This window comes from Amphibalanus amphitrite, unplaced genomic scaffold (assembly GCF_019059575.1).
Source record: "Amphibalanus amphitrite isolate SeventyFive unplaced genomic scaffold, NRLGWU_Aamphi_draft 000299F_arrow, whole genome shotgun sequence".
Classification (NCBI taxonomy): Eukaryota; Metazoa; Arthropoda; class Thecostraca; order Balanomorpha; family Balanidae; genus Amphibalanus; species Amphibalanus amphitrite.
In genome coordinates, this window is record NW_024881794.1 from 73,856 (window position 1) to 95,169 (window position 21,314).

Consider the following 21,314-nt stretch of genomic DNA (forward strand, 5'->3'; position numbering starts at 1 on the left):
ATACGGACTACGACGGTAAACTCAAGACTCGTCCCTAGTTCTTGAAAGTTCATCGACCTTTAGATTAGGATACAGGAGATGAGACAGTTTAGATGGGACAGACGTCATTTAGACTGACGACAGACTTCATCAATACGTGCTCGAATTGCGCGATTGCATTGAAAAAGACGCCGTGCGAAAAGTGTGATGTTAACGACATCGTACCTGCTGTGTCACTCAGTCCGTGTTTTAAACCTCAAGTGTTACCTGACCAGGGGCGGATCCAAGGGGGGGGGGTCACATGGGTCATGGCCCCCCCCTTGAGGCCCGGGGGCCCAAAGACCTGCCAGGGGCACCACCGGCCTATCAGGGGTATCACAGTCCTGACAGGGGCACCACAGGACCGCCAGGGGCACCACAGGCCTAGCAGGGACACCACGGGCCTGGTGCCCCTGGGCCCTGACAGGACTGTAACGCCCCTGACAAGCCTGAAGTGTCCCCGGTAGGCACGTGGTGCCCCTGACAGGCCTGAGGCGCCCCTGCAAGGGCGGTGGTGCCCCTGGCAGGCCTGTGGTGTCCATGGCAGGTCTGTGGTGCCCTTGCTAGGCCTCTGGTGCCCCTGACAGGCTTGTAATGCCCCTGGAAGGACTGTGGTGCCCCTGGGCCCTGACAAGCCTGAGCTGCCCTTGCTAGGCCTGTGGTGCCCCTGGCAGGCCTCTGGTGCCCCTGACAGGCTTGCGGTGCCCTTGGAAGGACTGTGGTGTCCCTGGGCCCTGACAAGCCTGAGGTGTCCCTGACAGGCCCGTGGTGCCCTTGTTAGGCCTGTGGTGCCCCTGGCAGGCCTCTGGTGCCCTTGCTAGGCCGCTGGTGCCCCTGGCAGGCCTCTGGTGCCCTTGCTAGGCCGCTGGTACCCCTGCGCCCGGAGAGGACTGGTGCCCCTGAAAAGTCTGAAGTGCCCCTCGGCAGGCCCGTGGTGCCCCTGACAGGCCCAAGGTGCCCCTGCGAGGCCGGTGGTGCCCCTGGCAGACCTCTGGTGCCCCTGGCAGGTCTGTGGTGCCCCTGGCAGGTCTGTGGCGCCCCTGGCAGACCTGTGTTGACTGGTGCCCCTGCTAGGTCGCTGGTGCCCCTCACAGACCTGTGGTGCCCCTGGGCCTTGACAAGCCTGAGATGCCTGGCTATGACAGGCTCGTGGTGCCCCTGATAGACCAGTGGTGCCCTTGCTAGGTCTGTGGTGCCCCTGGCAGGCCTGTGTTGACTGGTGCCCCTGCTAGGCCGCTGGTGCCCCTCACAGGCCTGCGGTGCCCCTGGAAGGACTGTGGTGCCCCTGCCCCTAGGGGTGCTCATGGGCCCAACAGGTCCGTTGTGCCCCTGACAGGCCTGTCGTGTATACTTGCTAGACCTGTGGTGCCCCTACTTCCTGGCAGGCCTGTGGTGCCCCTGGCGGGCCTGTGGCGCCCCTACAAGGCCGTAGGTGCCCCTGAAAGGTTTGTGGTGTCCCTTAAAGGACTTTGGTGCCCCTGACAAGCCTGAAGTGTCAAGGACAGACCCTTTAGACGCCAGGGTCAAGTTCGTCGGACTGACAACGATTTGCTTACCTGATAACGTTCCTGGTAAGTACTCACTACTCAGCGTCCACAACATATATACACATAGCATCTATGCACATAGCACATTCATATATATGTACTTGCTTACAACTGGTAAATGTGGTTGTGGCTAAGAGTTAAGATACTGACTAAAAATAAAAAAATAAAAAAAAACTGAAAATGGGGGCACCACCAAAATGAAGTGGATGAAATCCGTTGAGTTTTTAATTTTGGGTATAGGTAGGGGCACCACTTCGATTCATGACCCTCCCCTTGGAGTTTTCCTGGATCCGCCCCTGTACCTGACCTGATGCAGACATGTCTGTAGCAGACACAGACATCCCCCCCCCCCCCCCCACATAGGCCTACACACATAGGTACACGAATGTCTCAAGACAGCTACAGCGCGTCTTGCACCGGTCACCGAGCAATTCACACTATTATTAACCACGAAACGCAGTGACGGATATTTACTGCCGGGTAGGGTTCCGGTCGGCGGAATGGCCTGGGGGTGGGAGTGACCGCCATTCGGCTGCAAGCTGCATTCGGGTATCCGCACCGTTACACTCTACGGCCCACCCGATCATATTCTGTGGCCGATGCAGCCGGGTGCAGCTGCTGCCGGCTCAGAGGATGGCGCACTGTGCAGTCTCCGCCGGTGCACAGCTCTCAGGATGGTCTGATGCACCGGGTCAGCTAACTGTAGTGTCCAGTGATGGCCAGTGCCGGCTCAGAGGATGGCCGGCCGACTGCTGGCCGCGCTGCCGACGCTGCGCGCCGGGGACGCTCGCGGCGAGGTGCGGCTCGGCGCGTCGCCGACACTCAGCGTGGTGCGCATATCATAGCCGGGTATCAGGTGCACGCGCATCGGACTCTTGCGCGTCTCTGAGAGCAGCGGTCGCGGCAGGTCGGTGCGCGGCCGCCGTCCGAAGTGCACCGACATCCGGCAGCAGCAGTAGCGCGCCAGGTTGCTGTACGACTCGCGGAAGTCCTCGCTGAACACGGCATACAGCGCCGGGAAGAGGGTGGCGTGCGCCAGCGGCAGCCACTCGACCCACTCGGGCCGGCCGAGCGGCGCCAGCAGCGGGCCCAGCGTGCGCTGCGCCGCCGCCGGCAGCCAGCCCGCGCAGAAACTCAGCCACACGGCCCAGTTGGCGCGCGCCAGCTCCACGTGCCACGGCATGGGCCGCGTGCGCCGGCCGTGGCACGTGCAGCGCCGCAGGTGGCGGGCGCGCCGCCACGTGAGCAGGTACAGAAAGCCTGCAATGGCCGTGGCTGTTCCAATGATGATAGCTAGCAGCAGCGAGTGCGTCTGCGCGTGCGGCCCCGCCCTGGCCAGCAGCACGACACCGAACGTGGCTCCGCCGAGCGCCCAGACCAGCAGCAGGCCGGCGGCCACGCAGCGGCGGCCCACCAGCCGGCCGTGCAGCCGCCGGTGGCAGACGCGCACGTAGCTCTCCACGGCCACCGTGCAGAGGGCGAACAGACTGACGCAGCCGCACAGCTCCACCAGGTGCTCGTGGAGCCGCCGCGCCTGTCGACACACCGCGGTCAGCCACGCCGTCAGTAATCGCCGCAGAGTGGCTGTGTATTTTTAACGGGGCCGTGTTTGTACGGGGTGAAATCAAACGGCGTATCTCTCTTCATCGATGGTGGTATCGGGAACGCCGTCCTATCTTATCCGCAGTCGCCTCATTTCGTCGTGTCCGTCACACAGCTGTTAGCACAATGAAATGCAATAAACCCAACAGCCGGGCTTTGGCCATGGCGCAGCGCATCGAGCGATGACCGCTATATGTAGACCTGAGGCCTCAGACATCTAATCTTCGTATAAGTTCGTATCCCTACCATTTAAAAGATGCACGCACACGTGTCTATCAGCGAAGATAGGTGTTTTCGAGCTAAGAATGCCTTCCGAGAGAGTAAAATACACTATAGTAGGTCGCGGCATAAAAATGCAGATCATGCACTTCACACGCGACCTTCCGAGATTTCGCTGGCTGGGCTGCCAGCGCATCTTCGTGACCTACAGACACCGACCGTTCAATGGGCTCTCACCTTGGCGGAGACGTCAGCGCTGGCCAGCATATGGATGGAGAGGGAGGGCAGGACCAGAAGAGTGACCAGCAGCATCGCCAGCGACAGGTTCACCAGGAAGAAATTGCCTGCCAGACAGTCCGCAGCGAGGCAACACTGTGAGAGTGCGGGGAGAAAGGACCGACTAACAGTGCAAACTTCGTTCTGCCGGCTGGACATTAAAGGAGCAACAAACTAGTCATTACCTAATCTATTTTTGAAACCGAACGTTTACAAACCAGTGAACATTTTACGTTTAAACTGGCTAACTGGATGAATTGAGTTTTTAATCAATCGAAGAACGCGAAGGATTCTTTTTTCCTTATGAAAGCTACGGTGAAAGATCAAAGAAGCTTCCAGTTTCCACCGTTCAGGATGATGATGAAAAGGGGGCTATATCGTGACCTAGCCGTACCGTATGGGGCCGTACCTACCCTTTTTCCGGAGCCGATCGCCGACCACGCAGGCGGACACGGTGTAGACGTGTCCCAGAGTGCCCACGGTGGCCACGGCGCTCAGGCCGACCAGCTGGCCGAGCTTCTGCAGACTCTCCCGGCCCGATCCCGGGTGCACGCCGTACCGGCCGTAGCCGGGGACGCCCTGGTAGCCAGGGTAGCCGTAGCCGCCGGCGCCGAAACCGTACTGCCCCTTGCCGGTGTTCAGTGGCCCGAGCAGGGGGCAGTAGCTGCACAGCGGACCTGTAAACACGAGATGCAATGCAACCGTGAAAGTTTGTAGCGATATAAACGTTGGGGTTTACTCTTTCCGCTTTTTATGGTAGGTACATTACATCATTACCTATATGTTACCTATATGTTTGGCTATGACCGGGGCGGTGCATTTAGCAATATGCTGGTTACATAGCCCGTGGTTGGCGTAAAAATGCTACAGCTAATAGCATAACACATACACCACATAATCTGTAATGTCGATCAAGTACCTAAAATTTTACGTGGATGTTTTGCGCGTCACACTTCATGAGGCCATTCAACGGCTGACGACTATCGTCTCGGCTGCAGACATTGCATTAGATATTCAGGGATATGATAAATGATAACAATTACAGTCAAATGTATATTAACCCTCGCCCATGTTAAACCCATGTTAATACACAAACATTTCGGTAATGTAAATACCTTGGTTACTTTACTGTGTTCGGGACAGAAAGAAGGACGGAACTGATCACCGGCAGTTTGTGTAGTCAGCCAGCCTCGGCTACAGAGCTGATATCGTGGGAGGGCAGTGCTCCCGGCAGCGGCCGGTGACCCGCTTTGTCCAGCGAGGTCACCGGAGATTGTTTACGGAATGTAGCGGTGCCCCGCTACGGACCGGTCCGCGGTTTCCATGGGGTATACCGAGACGGTTCAGGGCGTAATGACCTCTGTATAATGAGGAATACCTACTCACAGTTTGCGCTGAGGCCTACGACCCGGACAATCACGATCATGTTCCGGTACATCTCAAACTAACGGACTATAGGTATCTCGAGCTGTCAGTGTGCAGTTGTGCACATTGATAAATATAGTAGGTATCGCGTATCTAAACAAAACGGTATATTTTGTCTGAAATTTAAATCCATAACAAAGACGGAAATGCAAAATGTGATAATATAGGCAGTAAGTTCACGACGAAAATAATATTTTAAATGCATGCTTCAGGGGACTGCATGTGCAAGGGAATGAGTGTAGCGGGAGGTTATTACGTAAGTACCTGTGCGTAGTTAGCTTGGCTGAATGCTCTAATCAGCAGCGGTTGGCAGTCAGGCCCGGATCTCGTTGGCGCACCACCCGAGGGGGTAGGTCTGCAGCGGGCCAGACTGCGACGTGCCACGGACGCTCGCCGCGCCGACTCCCGCCCCCCCCCCCCTGATCGGACAGTGTCCTTCGTACGGCCATCGGTGGCCGCCCCCCCCCCCTCTGCTCGGACAATGTCCTACGCGGGACAACGCGAACGGGCCCATTCTCAGGAGCCGTGCCAGACTCTCAGAGCCGAGACCGTCAGTCGTGCAGGGAGCGACGATCTGCTGTCGATCGACTGCCGAGGACAATAAGGTCCTGCTGAAATGAGAGGCACAGTGACAGAAAAATAGCCTATCTTATTGCACCCTTCGCGCTCTCTCCGGCTGGGTTGGTCACAGCGGCTGGATTGGAACATAGCGGAACTGCATATGCTTTCTGATTCTCACGTGCCCTGGGGTGGTTAAAACAGCTTTGCATCTGTAAAAGGCCACAGGATTCCAATTACTTTTACCAGTGATATGACGACTACTATGAAGCAATCACGGGTTGCGAAGTGTTGCTAATTCGCAGGCGCATTTCGACTTATTTACCAATGGACTGAGTAAAGCTAGATGACGATATTTTTTGACCCGTTTTGAGAGAAATCGGACGATTCTAACGGACAACAATCGTAAAAGCAACAGCCGTCGTAAATTATAGGTTCGAATAGGTTCGGACGTTGAGCCAACTCTGGGAACGTGCACATATATGGTGTGTAAAGCTGACATTTAATGTTTGCGCGGCTGGCGGCTCACACTCTTCCCATCCCGACGCTGGTCCACCGACTCCAATCACCGATCAAACCTGCAGGTTCCCACCAGTGGCGGCGCCACGAATTTTCGCCAGTGGGGGCAAGCTTGAGACTGACCCGACTGTTGTCTGATAACGCCGATATGCAAAATCCATTAGCACCTTGTTCCTAGATGTTGTCACTCAAAATTATTTTGGTTTCAGGTTTCATGCATAGGCGTATTGAGTTTAACCATTAACCCTCGCCTCGCAGACCCGGAAGGGGGGCGTTTTTCGCCTCCCCCTGGCGAATATTTGCGATACCTCACGAACGCTTAGGGATAGAAAGACGAAACTTGCTGTACCTTATCCCCCATTAATTTGACATCTTTTGAAGCAAAAAATTTGGACCTAACCTCCTTGATAATGTCTCAGGGCCGATTTTTCTAGACTCCTGCACGGCAAACTTCAGCGTCACAGACGTGAACTTCAACCAGCTGCCAAAAATTGAGTTTTAGAGATAAAGACAAATTACGAGCACGGTTGTGTAGCATTTGACAAAGAAAAAAAAACTTAAGTGACTTTGGTGACCTGAGGTCGGAGGTCAGGGCAACGACCCCGAGCTGGGGCTTTAGCTTCTTTTTTCGCAAATAACTTCAACAAAAATGGTCATGGAGCTACGGCAGTGGTACCTTCGCATTAGTCTTGTTGAGACGCGTCGAATGACATATATATTGTTTGGAAAAGGTCAAGTTTTATGTTGACCTCATGTGACCTCGAATGACATTTGGTTGATTTTTTACACATGGAAGGACATTTGTGATGATTTCGTAGCCGCTGATCACGATTCTGGGCCTCTGGCATCCATTTTGCTGTAAGCATTCATTTAGAGCCTCAGTATGGCAAAACATGTCTTAATTATTATGCCTGACTTGAATAGCGAAATAGCCTCTAGCAAGGATACTCTCTTGTGACTTTGACCTTGTAAGTTGTAGCAGCCTTGTATCGTAAGCTAAAGCACAAATAGGGGTCCGCTAAGCTTGAAAACATATCAAAACATCTCGGAATTTAGTATACAAGATATAAGAAAAAGTGCAAAGTTTGTGGTCAATTTTGAGCATGATCGTGACCTTGAATTTGAATGTTATACACATCATCGGAATCTACGGATTCTCTTCTTTTGTTCAACATCCCTTTTAGCCGATTTTATGCACCATGCCGTCCTCTGGAACACGTACTTTGAGACCACTATATAAATGCCGGTTTTTGCCTTTGACCTTCAATTCTGACCTTGAAAACTGACCTGGCGTCAAAAAACTTATGTGCTTTTAAAATCTTCTCATAGATACTTTTCGTTTGGTACCATTTTTGTTTCCGTAGCTGCCTTATTAACGGAGTTAAACAGGGGGGAGGGCTACCCCGGGCTGCGGTGGTTAGGATTACCCCCGGGCCCGGCCGAAATAAAACTATTAAACTAGATTGCGAGACACAAACCTGTGAAAACGTTTCGTTGTTCGTTGAGATGTAAAATGGTGTGTTCCTCAAAACTAGTCAGTACCTATTTCTCCTTTTCCCCGTAGTACGTATATATGTGCGATTCTCTCACATACGATTGATATAGGTACGAGAATAAGCTCCATTCGGGCGACCCAAATACAATTTCAGATAACCCGGGATATACATACCTTATCACATTTTGTCATACCTCTCTGATCTCAGTCTCAGTCTAAGGGTTCCCAAAAGAGGGTGATCTCTTCTCTGGCCGACTTTTGATAAACTGCTTCTCAACCTCCTCGAGATCAAGCTCGAGGACAGCCTTTTGGTGAATGAAAATGAGTAGGAGAATGAGTGGGAGTAGGAGATATGCGACAGACGGTCCGAGAACGAACGTTCTGCTGACGCACTTGATACGAGGACCGTCAAAAACAGGCGTACTATTATAACCGCCTATAATGAATGTTGCACCGGTCTTCTGTTCCCATACATCAGCCAAATTTTGTGGGGGCAAAAACATAGTCTTGCCCCCACGGCCTCCTGCCAGTGGGGGCAGTCTGCCCCCACTGCCCCCACGGTGGCGCCGCCCTTGTTTCCCACCGGACTACCACAATCCCGGCTGCTTATGCAGCCTTGCTCAGTGCTCACGTCCACAAATCTTTTCCGGCGAATGGGACCGTTCGCGTTGTAACTCTAGCCGGTATAGCGTAATTTCCCATGTGTAGCTCTCACACTTGCCTGCATTTCATTTCTGTTTTTTTTTTTCATAACGATGCCCACAGAAATAATCGTTATTGACTGTATCATCAAAAATAAAACTTCCGAATATTGTCACGAACCATCTTTCAAGGTATGACGATTTGCTTTCTACGTTGACGCCATTGCTTCTATGGTAATGTGCAACGCATGGAACATATGTGTGAGTCTGGAGCCTTCTCTGTCGTCTCTGAAGAACCTTGGTCGATTCCCACGCGGGACCGTATCGCTATCGTCCCATCGTTATTCAGCATGTGCGGCCGAGGAGTCTGCCGGGTGCGGCCACCCACACCTGAGCTGCCTGCGCTATGAGGACGAACGGTGTCGCTGGTTTAGCCGTGTCACCTGGGCACACATTGACACACTGACGAGCACACTCAGGAGGACGTGAAATTCGGCTACCTCGTGGACGCGCGGCGTTTGTTTATGGGTAGCGGGCAGACTGTGCTTTCTCTACCGACAGAGACAACAAATAACGGAACTATAACAAATACCGTGACTGTCAATCACGAAGAACAAAAACAAAAAATCATTTTAATCGTCTTCTATCGGCATCCGACCTCAGAACGGCTAGCTGCCGGTGAATTAAATTCCGTACTTTCCGAGACAACTCGTAAACTTGATCTAAATTAATTTTTTATCGCGCATGTAGTTAGGTAGGGGAAGCTGGGGGAAGCCCGGGCGCGGGGGAAGCCCGGCCACCCCGTTTCCGGCTAAATTATTCACAATAAAATGCTCAACTGTTTGTCCTTTCAGCGTGGCAGCTAAGGTAACGCCAGCAAAAAAGTTAAGGCTGACAAAAATTGCATATTGTTAAAGTTATAGCGCAAAAATGATATTTTAAGGATTTTTAGCTAAAAATTTTTAGCTAAAGAGATATCTTGCACTGTTAATGTTATACCATACAGTACTAATATTTATACGAATGTTATGTAAGGACCGTTTAAGTGTTTGTAGTGAGGGGTGACGAGGCAGGCTGGCTTAAGTATGACATTTTTTCGAATATCGCTGTTCTAAAATAAAAATTAGCACATTGGGGTAACCCCGGGCGAGTGGCCAAGCTTACCCCCAACCGAGAGCAATGCCACTAAACCACTGTTTTCCATGAGATAATAGGTACTGAGCAGGTTTGGTTTACACCTAGATCAAAGATAAATTTTGAAAATAAACATGTTATCATAGACAAAGCCAGTCATGCCACTTAAGGTCAACTAGGGTCAAGCTACCTTTTTGCAGATAACGCGACAGATAATGAAGCTAGAGCTTCAAAAATGGTGTCGTTGTGTTCTTCTTCATCAGCCGAGTCGGATGATATGCAATATGATGCATTAAGGTAAAAAGAAAAATAAATTTTAAGGAATTTTGAAAGACACATTTTTTTTGTCAATTTTGCATCACGATTTTCATCGACCTGTACCTACTGTATGTGTAGTAGGCGCTAGCTAAAATACCAGTAGTGACATAAACTCTAAGATGTCCAGAGCTAATCAGTACCTTAATATTTCACTTTCCGTTAATATTTGGAAAACACATAACGGTTTCATCAACTCGTTGTAAAGCGCTGGGGAGGTGGCCGGCGTTACCCCTATGCCGGGCTTACCCCAGAAAAATCAACACTTTTTTAAAACTCGATTTTCTCAACCTTATGCTTATTCCACGAAACCGAATTTTTGGGAAAACACGGCCAATGAACTTAGCTAGCTAGCAGGATATCAACATTTTATACAGCACGTATGGTATGTAATAAAAATGAAAAAGAGCTTACTATGCCGGGCTTCCCCCGGCTTCCCCTACCGCAACTTTAGATTATCACGTTTTTAGTGATGGCTCACGGCGGAGGTTAACCCCCCATTGTGGGAGCGCTGTTCCGTTCTTCGTACCAGTAAACTTCACATACTGTGATCGGTTGGCTGCGCCTGGGAGTGTGACCACCACGTCACTGCGCCAACGTGCAGCTTTCCCAGGCGGACATTTTTCATCGCGGCCTGGCCGCCTGCACGGCGCTGACATAGCAGCGCGAGCTTCCGTCGGACGCGGCGGCGCCGGGCTCTCGGACATTGTGCGGCGCCTCCATGGCGCTGGACTTCCGAAGCTCATCTGCCGGGGTCGGAAGCTGGTCGCCGCGGCGTCCTGCCCTCGGCGGTCCGGGCCGGACCGGAACGAGGTCAGCAGCTGACCGGGCGGGGCCGTGCACGGCCCCTGTCGGCCGGCGGTGCGGCGCGGCGCGGTGGGCGGCACTTTGGCAGCCTGCGCGCCATCAGCATTGATGAGCCGACGGTCACAGCTTTTCATCGGGCCGGCGGCAGTGGGCGCTGGTCAGCTGCCAGGTGTCGGTCCGCCCACCGTCCGTAACGGAACGACGGCACCCCGTCCGTCACGGAACGAGGGCACTCCGTCCGGTACTCCACCCGGGGCACTCCGCCTGCACCGTCCGTCACGGAACGACGGCACGGACCAGCCTGACGGCACTCCGTCCGTCACGGAACGACGGCACTCCGCCCATCGCTCCTTCCATCTGTGATCCAACAGCACTCCTCCCGGCAGCACTCCCGATCGGCACCCAGCCCGGAGGCACTCCCGATCGCCTTTCAGCTCGGTGTGTCCAATAACACTCCGTCCACCCGTAAATGACCGACGGCACTTTGCCTGACACGGTCCGAGAGCCTCGGCCCGTCCGCCCGGCATTCGGTCCTGCACCGCTTACCGGTTCTCCGCCCGGCACGGACTGACTATATTCTGTCCGTGACAGGCCATCCCTAGGGCACCCCGTCCGTCCGCAATTGATTGACGGCACTCCGTACGGTATGGGTCACTGGGTGACCAGTGACCACCCTAAACCGACAGCGGGATCACTGAGGCCTGTGTACCGTTCGGCACGAGCTGCCGGCACCGATAGGGGCGGCCCTAAACCGACAGAGGTCATGAGAGACTCTGCACCGCCCGGCACGGAGCGATGGAACTCCGCACGACACCACCGAGGCCAATGTCCGTGAAGTCGGCTAGCGTGTCTGTATAGCTGGGCACGGCCCTCCCTGCTCTCACCTATGTCATGTGACCTAGCGGAGCTACACGTAGTGGTGGCTATTATCACTGACTGCAGGCGACCTACCTATTAGCACTGACCGTAGCCCTTTCCCAGCAGCAGCAACCAGCGGTGCACCGAAGCGACTCGAACTTAGCCGGCTCTGAGTCGCTTGGCTCTGGAATTAATGTCATCGTATCACGTTTTAAAACTCTTAATGTCGTAATAACGTCGCATTACCGACACGTTACCCAGTTCATGTCATCTATAACGTATTAAGATTGCGTTCAATCAGGCGTGTTGTAGGTGTTGTGATGAAAAACAAATACAATTTTAAATGGGCATACCTAGTACGAGCTTATTTGCCTGTACTTATTTGCCTGAGCTTATTTGATTATTTGCTTATTTGCCGCTGACTATCGATCACCTGGGCCCTAGTTTTTACTGATTGAAACTATCGCATGTGGTTTTGTGTACCTAATTCAGGTTCTTTAGATCCCACCCGGCTCTAAAGAGAGTCAATATCAACAAAAGCAATCGTGTTTCATGGAGAGGTGACGGCCGGTTTACGAGGATCAGTTTCCGGTCCTCGAAGACAAGTCTTCGCGGCATTATCGGGGCGCATTGACTGATGTAACTATTTTTATGTATTTTGACCGGAGCCGGAGTTTGTGAATTGTGATACCTACATTGTTTACGGCTCTAGCAATCCGCAACGCCTCCAGTCTCATCCTGGGTACCTATTCGTTCACTGACACACTCGTATAATGTACGAAGGCAACATTCACTGTGCAGATACACCACGCTATGATAACAGGATCCCGTGCCCTTTTCAGTGTTGTAGGTAAAGATGATACGATGTACCAACAGCAGATCCGGTAGGTATATAGATAGGGATGATCAAAAGTGGCGGCTCGAGCGCCGCTAGCACCGACACCGCGCGCGAGCCGTAATTGTGCCGTTGCCCGGCAGCGCTGCGCCAAGTTGCCGTTGTCGCTGCGAGAGGTGCCAATAAGAGAACAATCAGCCGCGCGCGGTGCGCCGCCCGGTGACCTGTGTCGGTGGGTGGCCGCGATCTCACTCACTGAGAGTGCAGCGGACTCACGACGAAAGCATGACCGATATGCAGCTAACCGTGTACCAGTGGAAAACGATTCGTTAACGTTACCGTCCTTGTTGTTGCCGAACCGTCATTATTCTTTTCCTCAGGTTAATAGATCTCTAAAAAGTTGTTTTCAAAACGGGCTTCGCTGAGGAAAACTAAATATTATAACCAATATTTAGTTGTTATTTATTTGGTAATAATATTTATAGGTAGTTAGTTTTCCTCAGCGAAGCCCGTTTTGAAAACAATTAACTTTTTTGTTGCCGTACTTTTTTAAACTAATATAGACATATATTCTTATTGGAGTGCGTTCAAGGGAACTTCGTCAAATACATAGGTATCACCTCCTGTCGCTTAGACGTCGGCTATAGACGACATTCGAATTGGGATCATGGGCTTAGGTATCAGGATTCAGGAGCTTTATCTATAAGACATACCTACATTGACATAACGCAGTTTTCTTCAGTAAACGCAGGTATACTTGATCTGACTTTATCATAAGAATCCGTGGCTTATTTAAAACATTTCCGCGCTGTCATTTCGCATATAAAGTACCTAATCAGCACGATTCTTTCAGTGATCAACAGGCGTTTTGATTTCTCCGTTTACTGTGTTCGCCGTCTTACCATCACGCGTGTGTACTGTGTGTTGGCGTACGTCCGTGATTATCTCTTATCACTGAATATCTAGGGTCTTCCATGTGTGTCAGCCGCCTGGGGTGACCCCCGCGACCCGTCAGGCCTTCCATAACGGTGCCCAGACTCGCCTGCGACTATGCGTGAACGGTGCCGGTGACCGATCGGTCGCGCCGCCGGGTGTGCGTTCCTCTTCGTACACCTATGTATATGCGTGCGAGGGTCGCCCGCGGCCCGCTCTAGCGGTAGGTGCCTGACCCGGCCGGGACATACCTACATAGATTGTTTTCTAACGGTTACTCGAGGGCCGCTGGAGGTGCATGAAGACCTATTGGCACTCAGCTGCACAGTGTATAGTCTAGAAGGTATAGAATAAATCTGCTATGAGCGAGCAACAAAAACTTGGGCAGTTGAAAATACAAAGGGCCAATTAGTAACCAATACAGCAATTAACAAATCACTTAATAGTAACAGTAAAATCGTTGATTGTTAAATTGATTACCTACCGCATACCTTGATTAATGAGGTAAAAGAGGTAAGTGAAAAACCCCGCGGATCCCACATTCGCTTTAGAAAGCAGATTCTGCGAGGCTTAGGCGTGTAGTTCAGCTACGTGACTCGTGGTCACGTCAGGCGGACGTTGGGGGCCTGGGGCGGCGCGGCCACCCGGCGGGTGGCGCCCGCTGTCCTGAGATGGTGACCTGCCTGGAGGTACCGCGAGCAGATCCATCAAACTTTGGCGGCAGTGACCATTGTCAAAGGACAATTTTCTTCACGGACTTCCGAGATGGAAAACCAAAGGAAACAGAAGAGTCTCTCTCTCTCTCTCTCTCTCTCTCTCTCTCTCTCTCTCTCTCTCTCTCTCTCTCTCTCTCTCTCTCTCTCTCTCTCTCTCTCTCTCTCTCTCTCTCTCTCTCTCTCTCTCTCTCTCTCTCTCTCTTTCCGGTAAATATCGTGTCGCAGGATTCGTCGGCCCCAGTTGTCCCATCCCGTCCCGCTCCAAGGTAGACCTCAGTAGGTAAGCCGTTCCGTCACCTGTCCACTGTCGTCTGTCCAGTTACCGAGCCATCCGTCTCTGCCAGCTTCTGACGGACGTGAACAGTCCAGTGGCCGTTATCAGTCCATTGGCCACTGGTTATCAGTCCACTGGCCGTTATCAGTCCACTGGCCGTTACCAGTCCAGTGGCCGTTATCAGTCCACTGGCCGTAACCAGTCCAGTGGCCGGATATGCAGGGAAGCTCAATCGCTCACACGGACCGCACTCGGCGCGACCGTGTGAACGCTCGCCGCAAACGGCATTCTCTCTCGGCGCGCCCGCGCCGGTAACTCGACGGTAAAGCCGCCGGTCATGTGTGGTTATCTAGGGAATATTTACAACCACTGGTGACGACATGTCCGTCGGTACCTCAGCCGTCAGCGCGGTGCGTGACGTGCGTTTGTTGTGAGAGTCGCGTTGACGGCGCACATCATTCATGTCACCACGACACACATCACTGATGTCATCACGACACACATCACTGATGTCAGGGGGAGCGGCGCCGCCGTCATCGAACCTTACCTGAGCCGTTGACGGCCGGCCAGGGGGAGCCCACGGGCGTCATGGTGTCTTGGTAGCCACCTGTCAGAGCCGTCGAGCGGGCCGCCCTGATCCACCCCCTCGGCGCGGAGTGACTGGTGACGGCCGGCCGACGGGGACCGACGCACGCACGGTCCGCTGTGACGGAGGGGGAGGGCACTGCGCACTGCACCGCACCGTCCCGCGCCGACGAGATAGGTAGCCGTTCACATATGGACTGACCGCAGTGCACATCAGTGGCATGGTCAGTGCCATGGTGCTCCTATCCATAGGCAGGCACTTATTCAGATTTCCAACAGACTGAGTTGATCTTTATCTACATCCAAGTTTTCCAACGTATGATAAGTAAAGCTATTCAGCGCGTTTGATATGTACCTATCAGATGAAATTACGATAGTGCGTTTATATGGATTAGCACTTTTATTGTCATAGCATTGTCACATCACGTGGACACTTGCAAGTCTATCTGGTCATATGAGACTGTCGCAAGAGCGCATCGATTATATCAGATCTACCTAAATCGTCTAATGGGCACACTGAGGTGAGGTCGAGTACTTACCCATGATTTAGATTCAAATTTTGACGAGCACAATAACAAACACGGCAATGACCTGTCAGACATACTTGCGAGGCGATTGTGTTATCTCTTATCCATATAGTCACACGGGAGCATGTATTCACGTTTCAACACATTTGCGAACAATGCTAATTCATGTCACTCATATGTAAATATCACGGAACTCGTCTGCAAACGAGTATTTCTCCAGGGGCAGGCCTGCGTGGCCCCTCTCCTTGAGCATCAGGTTGAGCTGGTGGATGTAGCTCCACAGTTTGGCCCGCAGCGGCAGCGGGTACGTCTCGTTATCGGGCACCACGCCGTGCCGGTGATTGTGCACGGCTCCCTCTAACTCATTGTGGAGACACTCTAACCGCCGCGGGTCGGGCTCCACCTTCAGGAAACGCAGCACAGAGGTCAGCTCACCCATCGGGTCCTTGGTGAGACGCTCGTACGCGATCACGTGCGTCTCGTTGGTCGATTTCAGCCACTGGGCGTTCATGTTGAACCATATCCGGGAGTAGCCTTTGACGAACTCCAGCCATTCGTCTCCGCGGTACAGGTACGTCATGTCCTCCTCAGTGTGCACCGACTGGGTCGCCCCGTACTTCTTCAGCGAGATAAATGCCTTGAACGGGTCGCGGACGAGCAGCACCGCTCGACGCACGCTGTCTGCCGTGAAGGGCGACAGTTTTTCTAGAGCGCTATCAGCCTCAGTTTTATTCCAGGGCTCAGGCAAGAAATGTGTTTTGGTAACGATTCCGATGCGCTGCACCCACGGAATGTTTTCACCTATGTACCCGTATTTAGCGAGCTCCCTCTGACCGCGCACTGCAGTCCATATCATATTTTCACTGAGCACTGAGTGAACCGGGCCGAGCTTCTGGTATAGTTTATAGTTAGGCCCACCGGATAATGTGAATAGTCCCGTGGAGGCCTCCAGCAGGTAGCGGAACCAGGTGTTCCCCGACCTGGGGAACGACGCCAGGTAGACGTGCGGCAGGCAGAAGTCGCAGGTGAAGCGGGTGAGCAGCGGCCGGCACCGGGCGCTGGTGAACCAGGCGTGCTCCGGCCGGCTGGCCACCAGCAGGTCAGCGATCGGCCGGCCACCGATCAGACCCGTGTCCTCTGCCTCGATCAGCGCCGCGTCCTCCGACCCGGCCAGCGCCGCGTGCGACCTGATCACTGCCAGCAGACCGCACACGGCCACCGCCGCCAGCGCCAGCTTGCTCCATTGGTAGACGTTCTGGCGCAGCAGCCGTGCCAGACCCTCCCTCCCGGCCATCGCTCCTCACCGGCTGCCTGTCCTCCGCGTCCTCCCGTTCTCAATGACGACCGTCCTCGTCTGTCATGGTTTCTCAGCATCTGAAAAAGTAATTCATTAATTAAAGCAACCGTGTGTGTCTTCGTGCAGTTTGGCCCCACTTGCGCTGATTGGGTTTAGAAGCACAAACACGTCTAAGCGTCTTGTGGTTAGTTCCCTGTTTGAATATTTTTGGCTGTCTTAAATAGCAAGGTAGTATAATTCTGCAGGCACGCCTGTGGCTAAAACGGATCAAAATGCTCACGCATTTATCACGTTTATCAGTCAATACAATCGTCCCACATAAGGTTGCAAGGTTAGGAAGCTGCTTCTTTTTCCACTGGTGACTGAGGTTATTCCACCGTCCAAAGTGCCACACGGTGGCGGCGCAGCCGTCTGATTGAAACACATCGAGGTGGGGCTGGAGCCGTCAAGCGCCCCAATCGAACCTTTACTTTTGGGACATGCAGCGATTGCCCTAAATATTAAACGGATGCATCAGAACAGAACAGAACAGATTTATTTGAATAAGATCCACGATTACATGGCTTTTCACTTACTCGCGTCTGAATGGTAATACAATGGGCATCGACAGAGGCCTTGATAAAGCTGAAGCGTGACTGCTGTTACGCTCGGAAGCATTCTTGTTTAATGCAGGTATAGTGTGCTATGGGACGTAAAATAGATAATTGACAACTGAACGTTAACATTTCAAACTATTATATCAGCAATTACGACACCCGAGTGATTACGAGCGAGCGAGCGCAGCGAGCGAAGCGAGTCTTTTCAATATAACGGAAAAATCTCAGTATGAGCGGCCCGGCCCGGCCCGGCCTGTAACGCTTTTGAGAGGCTTATATCTCAGCAACCGCTGGACCGATTGGCCTGCGGTCTTTTTTGCTGGGTAGCCCCATCCCTTCTACCCCGTAATTGACTACTTTTGATACACCTCAGTGACCGTCGTGGCACGTGCCACGTGAAAAGTCAAGGGTGTTCAAGCTGTTTTGCAAAAGTAGTGATTTTGAGAGGCTCATATCTCAGCAGCCGCTTGGGCGATTGACTTGCGGTAATTTTTGTAGGGTAGCAACATCCCTTCTATCAAAAATAGGATACTCTCGATGCATGTGGGTCACCCCCAGTGCACGTGCAAAATACAACAATTAGAGGTGTCAAATTTGTTCCCATTTTAATAACTCGGTAATTACTGGGGCGATTTCGCTGAAACTTGGCATACAGGTAGGCACCCACCAGGCAATGCATTCCCATGTGTTGCAGTTAAGGTGCTACTGCACGTGCGCACGTGCAGGGGGCGCTTCCAGATCTCGAGAACGGCTGGGCCGATTGCGCTCAAATTTGGTACACGGTTGGGGACCAGTTAGTAGGGTGCCGTGCAAAAGTCAGTTTGGACCCCGTTTGCACGTGCGCACGTGCAGAATGCCGCTTCCAGATCTCAGGAACGGCTGGGCCGATTGCGTTCAAATTTGGTACACCGCTAGCGACCGGTTAGAAGGGTGCTTTGCGCAAGCCCGTTGGAAGTACCCTCTCGCCCTTCCGCACGTTCAGTGCTCACTATCTCGCTCGCTCGTTCTTCGCCCGAAAGGCGTTTTACTGGTTTTAATCTGTGGAATGATTCAGGAAACGAACGTTTCTTAAAACGATTTCCGTGACCGTGACGCATTCAGAATGGACCATCGGGCCAGGTTAACCTGTAAGGTCGGCCAGATTAGGTTAGGTGGGTCTATTAGGTCACTGGTCAGTCCACTGCCGACTGCACCTGTTCAGATGATGTGCAAAATATTTTATTATTTGCAGTGTTCCACAGCCCAATCAATGCTAATTACGGAGCGAGCGAAGCGAGCGGAGTCTCATACTGAATTAAGGAAAAATCCTGAGTATGAGCGGCCGGCCGTGGGGACGCTCTTCAAAAGCTAATATCTTAGGAACGGGACATCCGATTGACAAGCGGTCTTCTTTAAGCTGAATGTCACTTGGACGTAAAAGTTCTGTGGTGTGATGGCCACCATGCGTTCTTGCCAACCACCGCACGTGGCGCGTGGTAAAGTTGGACATTTTTTTAAGAACCCCAAAATTGCAACCTCAATAACGGCACAACGGTTGGGCCGATTGAATTGAAACTCGGTACACAGTTAGGTCTCCATCAGATAATTCATCTGCATGTGTTCAGGTTGGGGTGCTACAGCACGTGCGCACGTCAGGCGCTCCCAGATCTCGAGAACGGCTGGGCCGATTGCGCTCAAATTTGGTACACGGTTGGGGACCAGTTAGTAGGGTGCCGTGCAAAAGTCAGTTTGGACCCCGCTTGCACGTGCGCACGTGCAGTGTGCCGCTTCCAGATCTCGAGAACGGCTAGGCCGATTGCGCTGAAATTTGGCACATCGCTAAAGACCGGTTAGTAGGGTGCAGTGCACAAGTTAGTTGGAGGTACCCCCTCGCAATTTCGCACGTGCAAGGCCCGTCCTCTCGCTCGCTCCGTTGGTCGCCCAAAAGGCGTTTTACTGGTTACATAGTTATCTTGTAGAATTGTGTGCTGCATTTGAATTATGCTGACGCCTCATCGAACAAATTCAAAATTCGTAACGTTTCAACAGGGCGACATTTATCATTTAACGTACTGCCTTTCTCACGAATAAGGAGACTATGTCCAGTTAGCTCTGTTAAGTTTATATGTTTTTTTAGGAGCCTCTCCTGGCCCATGCACACCCATTATCCAGCCATTAAATCGTAGCAATGCACATTCCACATATTGATATCCACTGTCACTCGCACCACCAAGACTTTCGAAACGACCGAACCGTAACGGAACGAGCACTGGGCACGGAAATGCAACGCGTCCGGGCCCACTATGCCGACAAATGAGTGAGAACTGGGACGTGCAATTGTTGACCTGACCTGTACAACAGGATGCAGATCGCAAACCTCAGTTCCTAGTAGTGAACTGAGGTTTGCGCTCTGCATCCTGTAACCATCGTCATGTTACTCACCGGCCATAGCCAGGGCGTCAGGCCATCAGTCCGGAGTCGGCGTCACACCCGGTCCTGCACGACGGCACGTGTCTTTGTCCAACACTGACCACTGCACGTCTCTCACAAACTGACAAACCAGCTGTCTGGTGACAGCGACGGCACCGATCACTGCGCGGCACCTCTGCGGCAGCCGTCTGCGCTGCACCGTCTCCGTGTCAGCAGCACCTGCACGGACCGGCAGCGGCGGCGAGTGAGCGCGAGCCGGACCGCGTCACGACTGCAGGAGAACTCTGCTGCGGCAGCGTGCACAGCGCGCCTAACGGTCGGCCGCCGCGCCCTCCGGCACACGGCTGTCAGCAGGGCCGGCAACTGGAGCCACTTATCGACACGGAGCCCACTGCCGCAGAACGGCGCTGTCCTTTACCCGGTGGTTAAGCGTAATAACTGCAGGGCAACCAGTGGAGCTTATCGGAAGTAGAAAACGCGGTCCTTATCTAACAGTCGGATGGACGAACTGGTGGTCCAGTTACTGGAAATCAACTTCAGGAAACGGTTTACATGCATATTTCCGTCTGCTGAAGAGGAACTACAATCGCTGGCAGAGCCATGTGCAAGGTCTCGGCTAGCATACTGATTTATAGAGAAGACGACCCACTACTCAGTATCTCAGGCAATGTGGGATGGAATCGCTTTGGAATCAATGCAAAATACCATCTACTCGTATGTATATGCATTTTTTGAATTATGTCATCAAGTAAAAGGCGACACTGGACAGCTGACGGACGCCAACGTTCCTCTCCTTCCAGCTCCTCGGCGGCTCCTTTGGACGAGCTGCCCTGTTTAGTTCTGACCTCCGCAGTGAGATGTGGTTTGACGATATTCCCGGGTCACGAATCACATATCCTATTCCGAAAGCTACTGTTACAAACGCAAGGACGGTCGGTTCACAATTTTGATTTATACCGCGCCGGCGCATATTAATCTAATAATTAACTTTATGCCGCACGCCTCATCGGGTGTGCGACATAAGTTAAATCTCGCTTAAAGAAAAACACAAATGTTCTCCCCCTCGCTACACCAAATGCATGGTAACTTTGAAACTTTCAGCGAATCACGAAGGTGATAGCAAATGCGAAGCATGCATATTGCTCAGATTTGATGACCTAAGATGTGGCCGTTTCGCGACTTTTTCATTCATTTAATTCAAAAGGATAAAATGAAACTACGCCGCTTTCCTGGGATGAACTTGACCTTAGACCAAAGCATGCGCCTGGACTAGAGAAGTGAATTGCTGGTAATGTAGGTAATGCCGTAAAAGCTTTGTTTCGAACGTTATTGCACGAATGAATTTAAACAAAAACTGTCTATTAAAACGTTATACCAGTATAACGCCTTTTGGGGCGACTAACGGAGCGAGCGACAGGGTGGGCCTTGCACGTGCGAAATTGCGAGGGGTACCTCCAACTGACTTGTGCACGGCACCCTACTAACCGGGCTCTAGCGATGTGCCAAATTTGGGCACAATCGGCCCAGCCGTTCTCGAGATCTGGAAGCGGCACCCTGCACGTGCGCACGTGCAGAGTGGGTCCCAACTGACTTGTGCACGGCACCCTACTAACCAAGGCCGTATAAGAGAGGTAGAATCATCCCGCGATTTCCAATGGACCGGTCGCTAAGCATTAGCGTGACGTCACTGGTGGAGACCGGGCGGCGGCCGGTTCCAAGCTGTACGTC

At 52.5% G+C, this 21,314-nt stretch overlaps 2 protein-coding genes across 2 annotated transcripts; both read right to left on the reverse strand.

Annotated features, from left to right (window-relative positions):
* Window positions 1–2,295: 2,295 nt before the first annotated feature.
* On the reverse strand, window positions 2,296–14,762 carry LOC122387843 (beta-3 adrenergic receptor-like). The gene is made up of 4 exons (XM_043378404.1): window positions 14,720–14,762; window positions 4,076–4,339; window positions 3,624–3,730; window positions 2,296–3,099 (listed from the first exon to the last, which is right to left on the reverse strand). The coding sequence occupies exons 1-4, from the start codon at window positions 14,760–14,762 to the stop codon at window positions 2,296–2,298; spliced, it is 1,218 nt and encodes a 405-aa protein (XP_043234339.1).
* A 376-nt stretch (window positions 14,763–15,138) lies between these two features.
* On the reverse strand, window positions 15,139–20,940 carry LOC122387804 (WSC domain-containing protein 2-like). The gene is made up of 2 exons (XM_043378296.1): window positions 19,599–20,940; window positions 15,139–16,658 (listed from the first exon to the last, which is right to left on the reverse strand). The coding sequence occupies exon 2, from the start codon at window positions 16,576–16,578 to the stop codon at window positions 15,457–15,459; it is 1,122 nt and encodes a 373-aa protein (XP_043234231.1). The 5' UTR covers window positions 16,579–16,658; window positions 19,599–20,940; the 3' UTR covers window positions 15,139–15,456.
* Window positions 20,941–21,314: the final 374 nt, after the last annotated feature.

Coding starts and splice junctions, on each gene's coding strand:
- LOC122387843 (XM_043378404.1), bottom strand. CDS start 14,762: ATGACGCCCGTGGGCTCCCCCTGGCCGGCCGTCAACGGCTCAG. Junction 3,731..4,075: donor CGATCGGCTCCGGAAAAAGG/GTAGGTACGGCC, acceptor ACTGTCTGGCAG/GCAATTTCTTCCTGGTGAAC. Junction 3,100..3,623: donor GCGCTGACGTCTCCGCCAAG/GTGAGAGCCCAT, acceptor GTGTGTCGACAG/GCGCGGCGGCTCCACGAGCA.
- LOC122387804 (XM_043378296.1), bottom strand. CDS start 16,578: ATGGCCGGGAGGGAGGGTCTGGCACGGCTGCTGCGCCAGAACGTCTAC.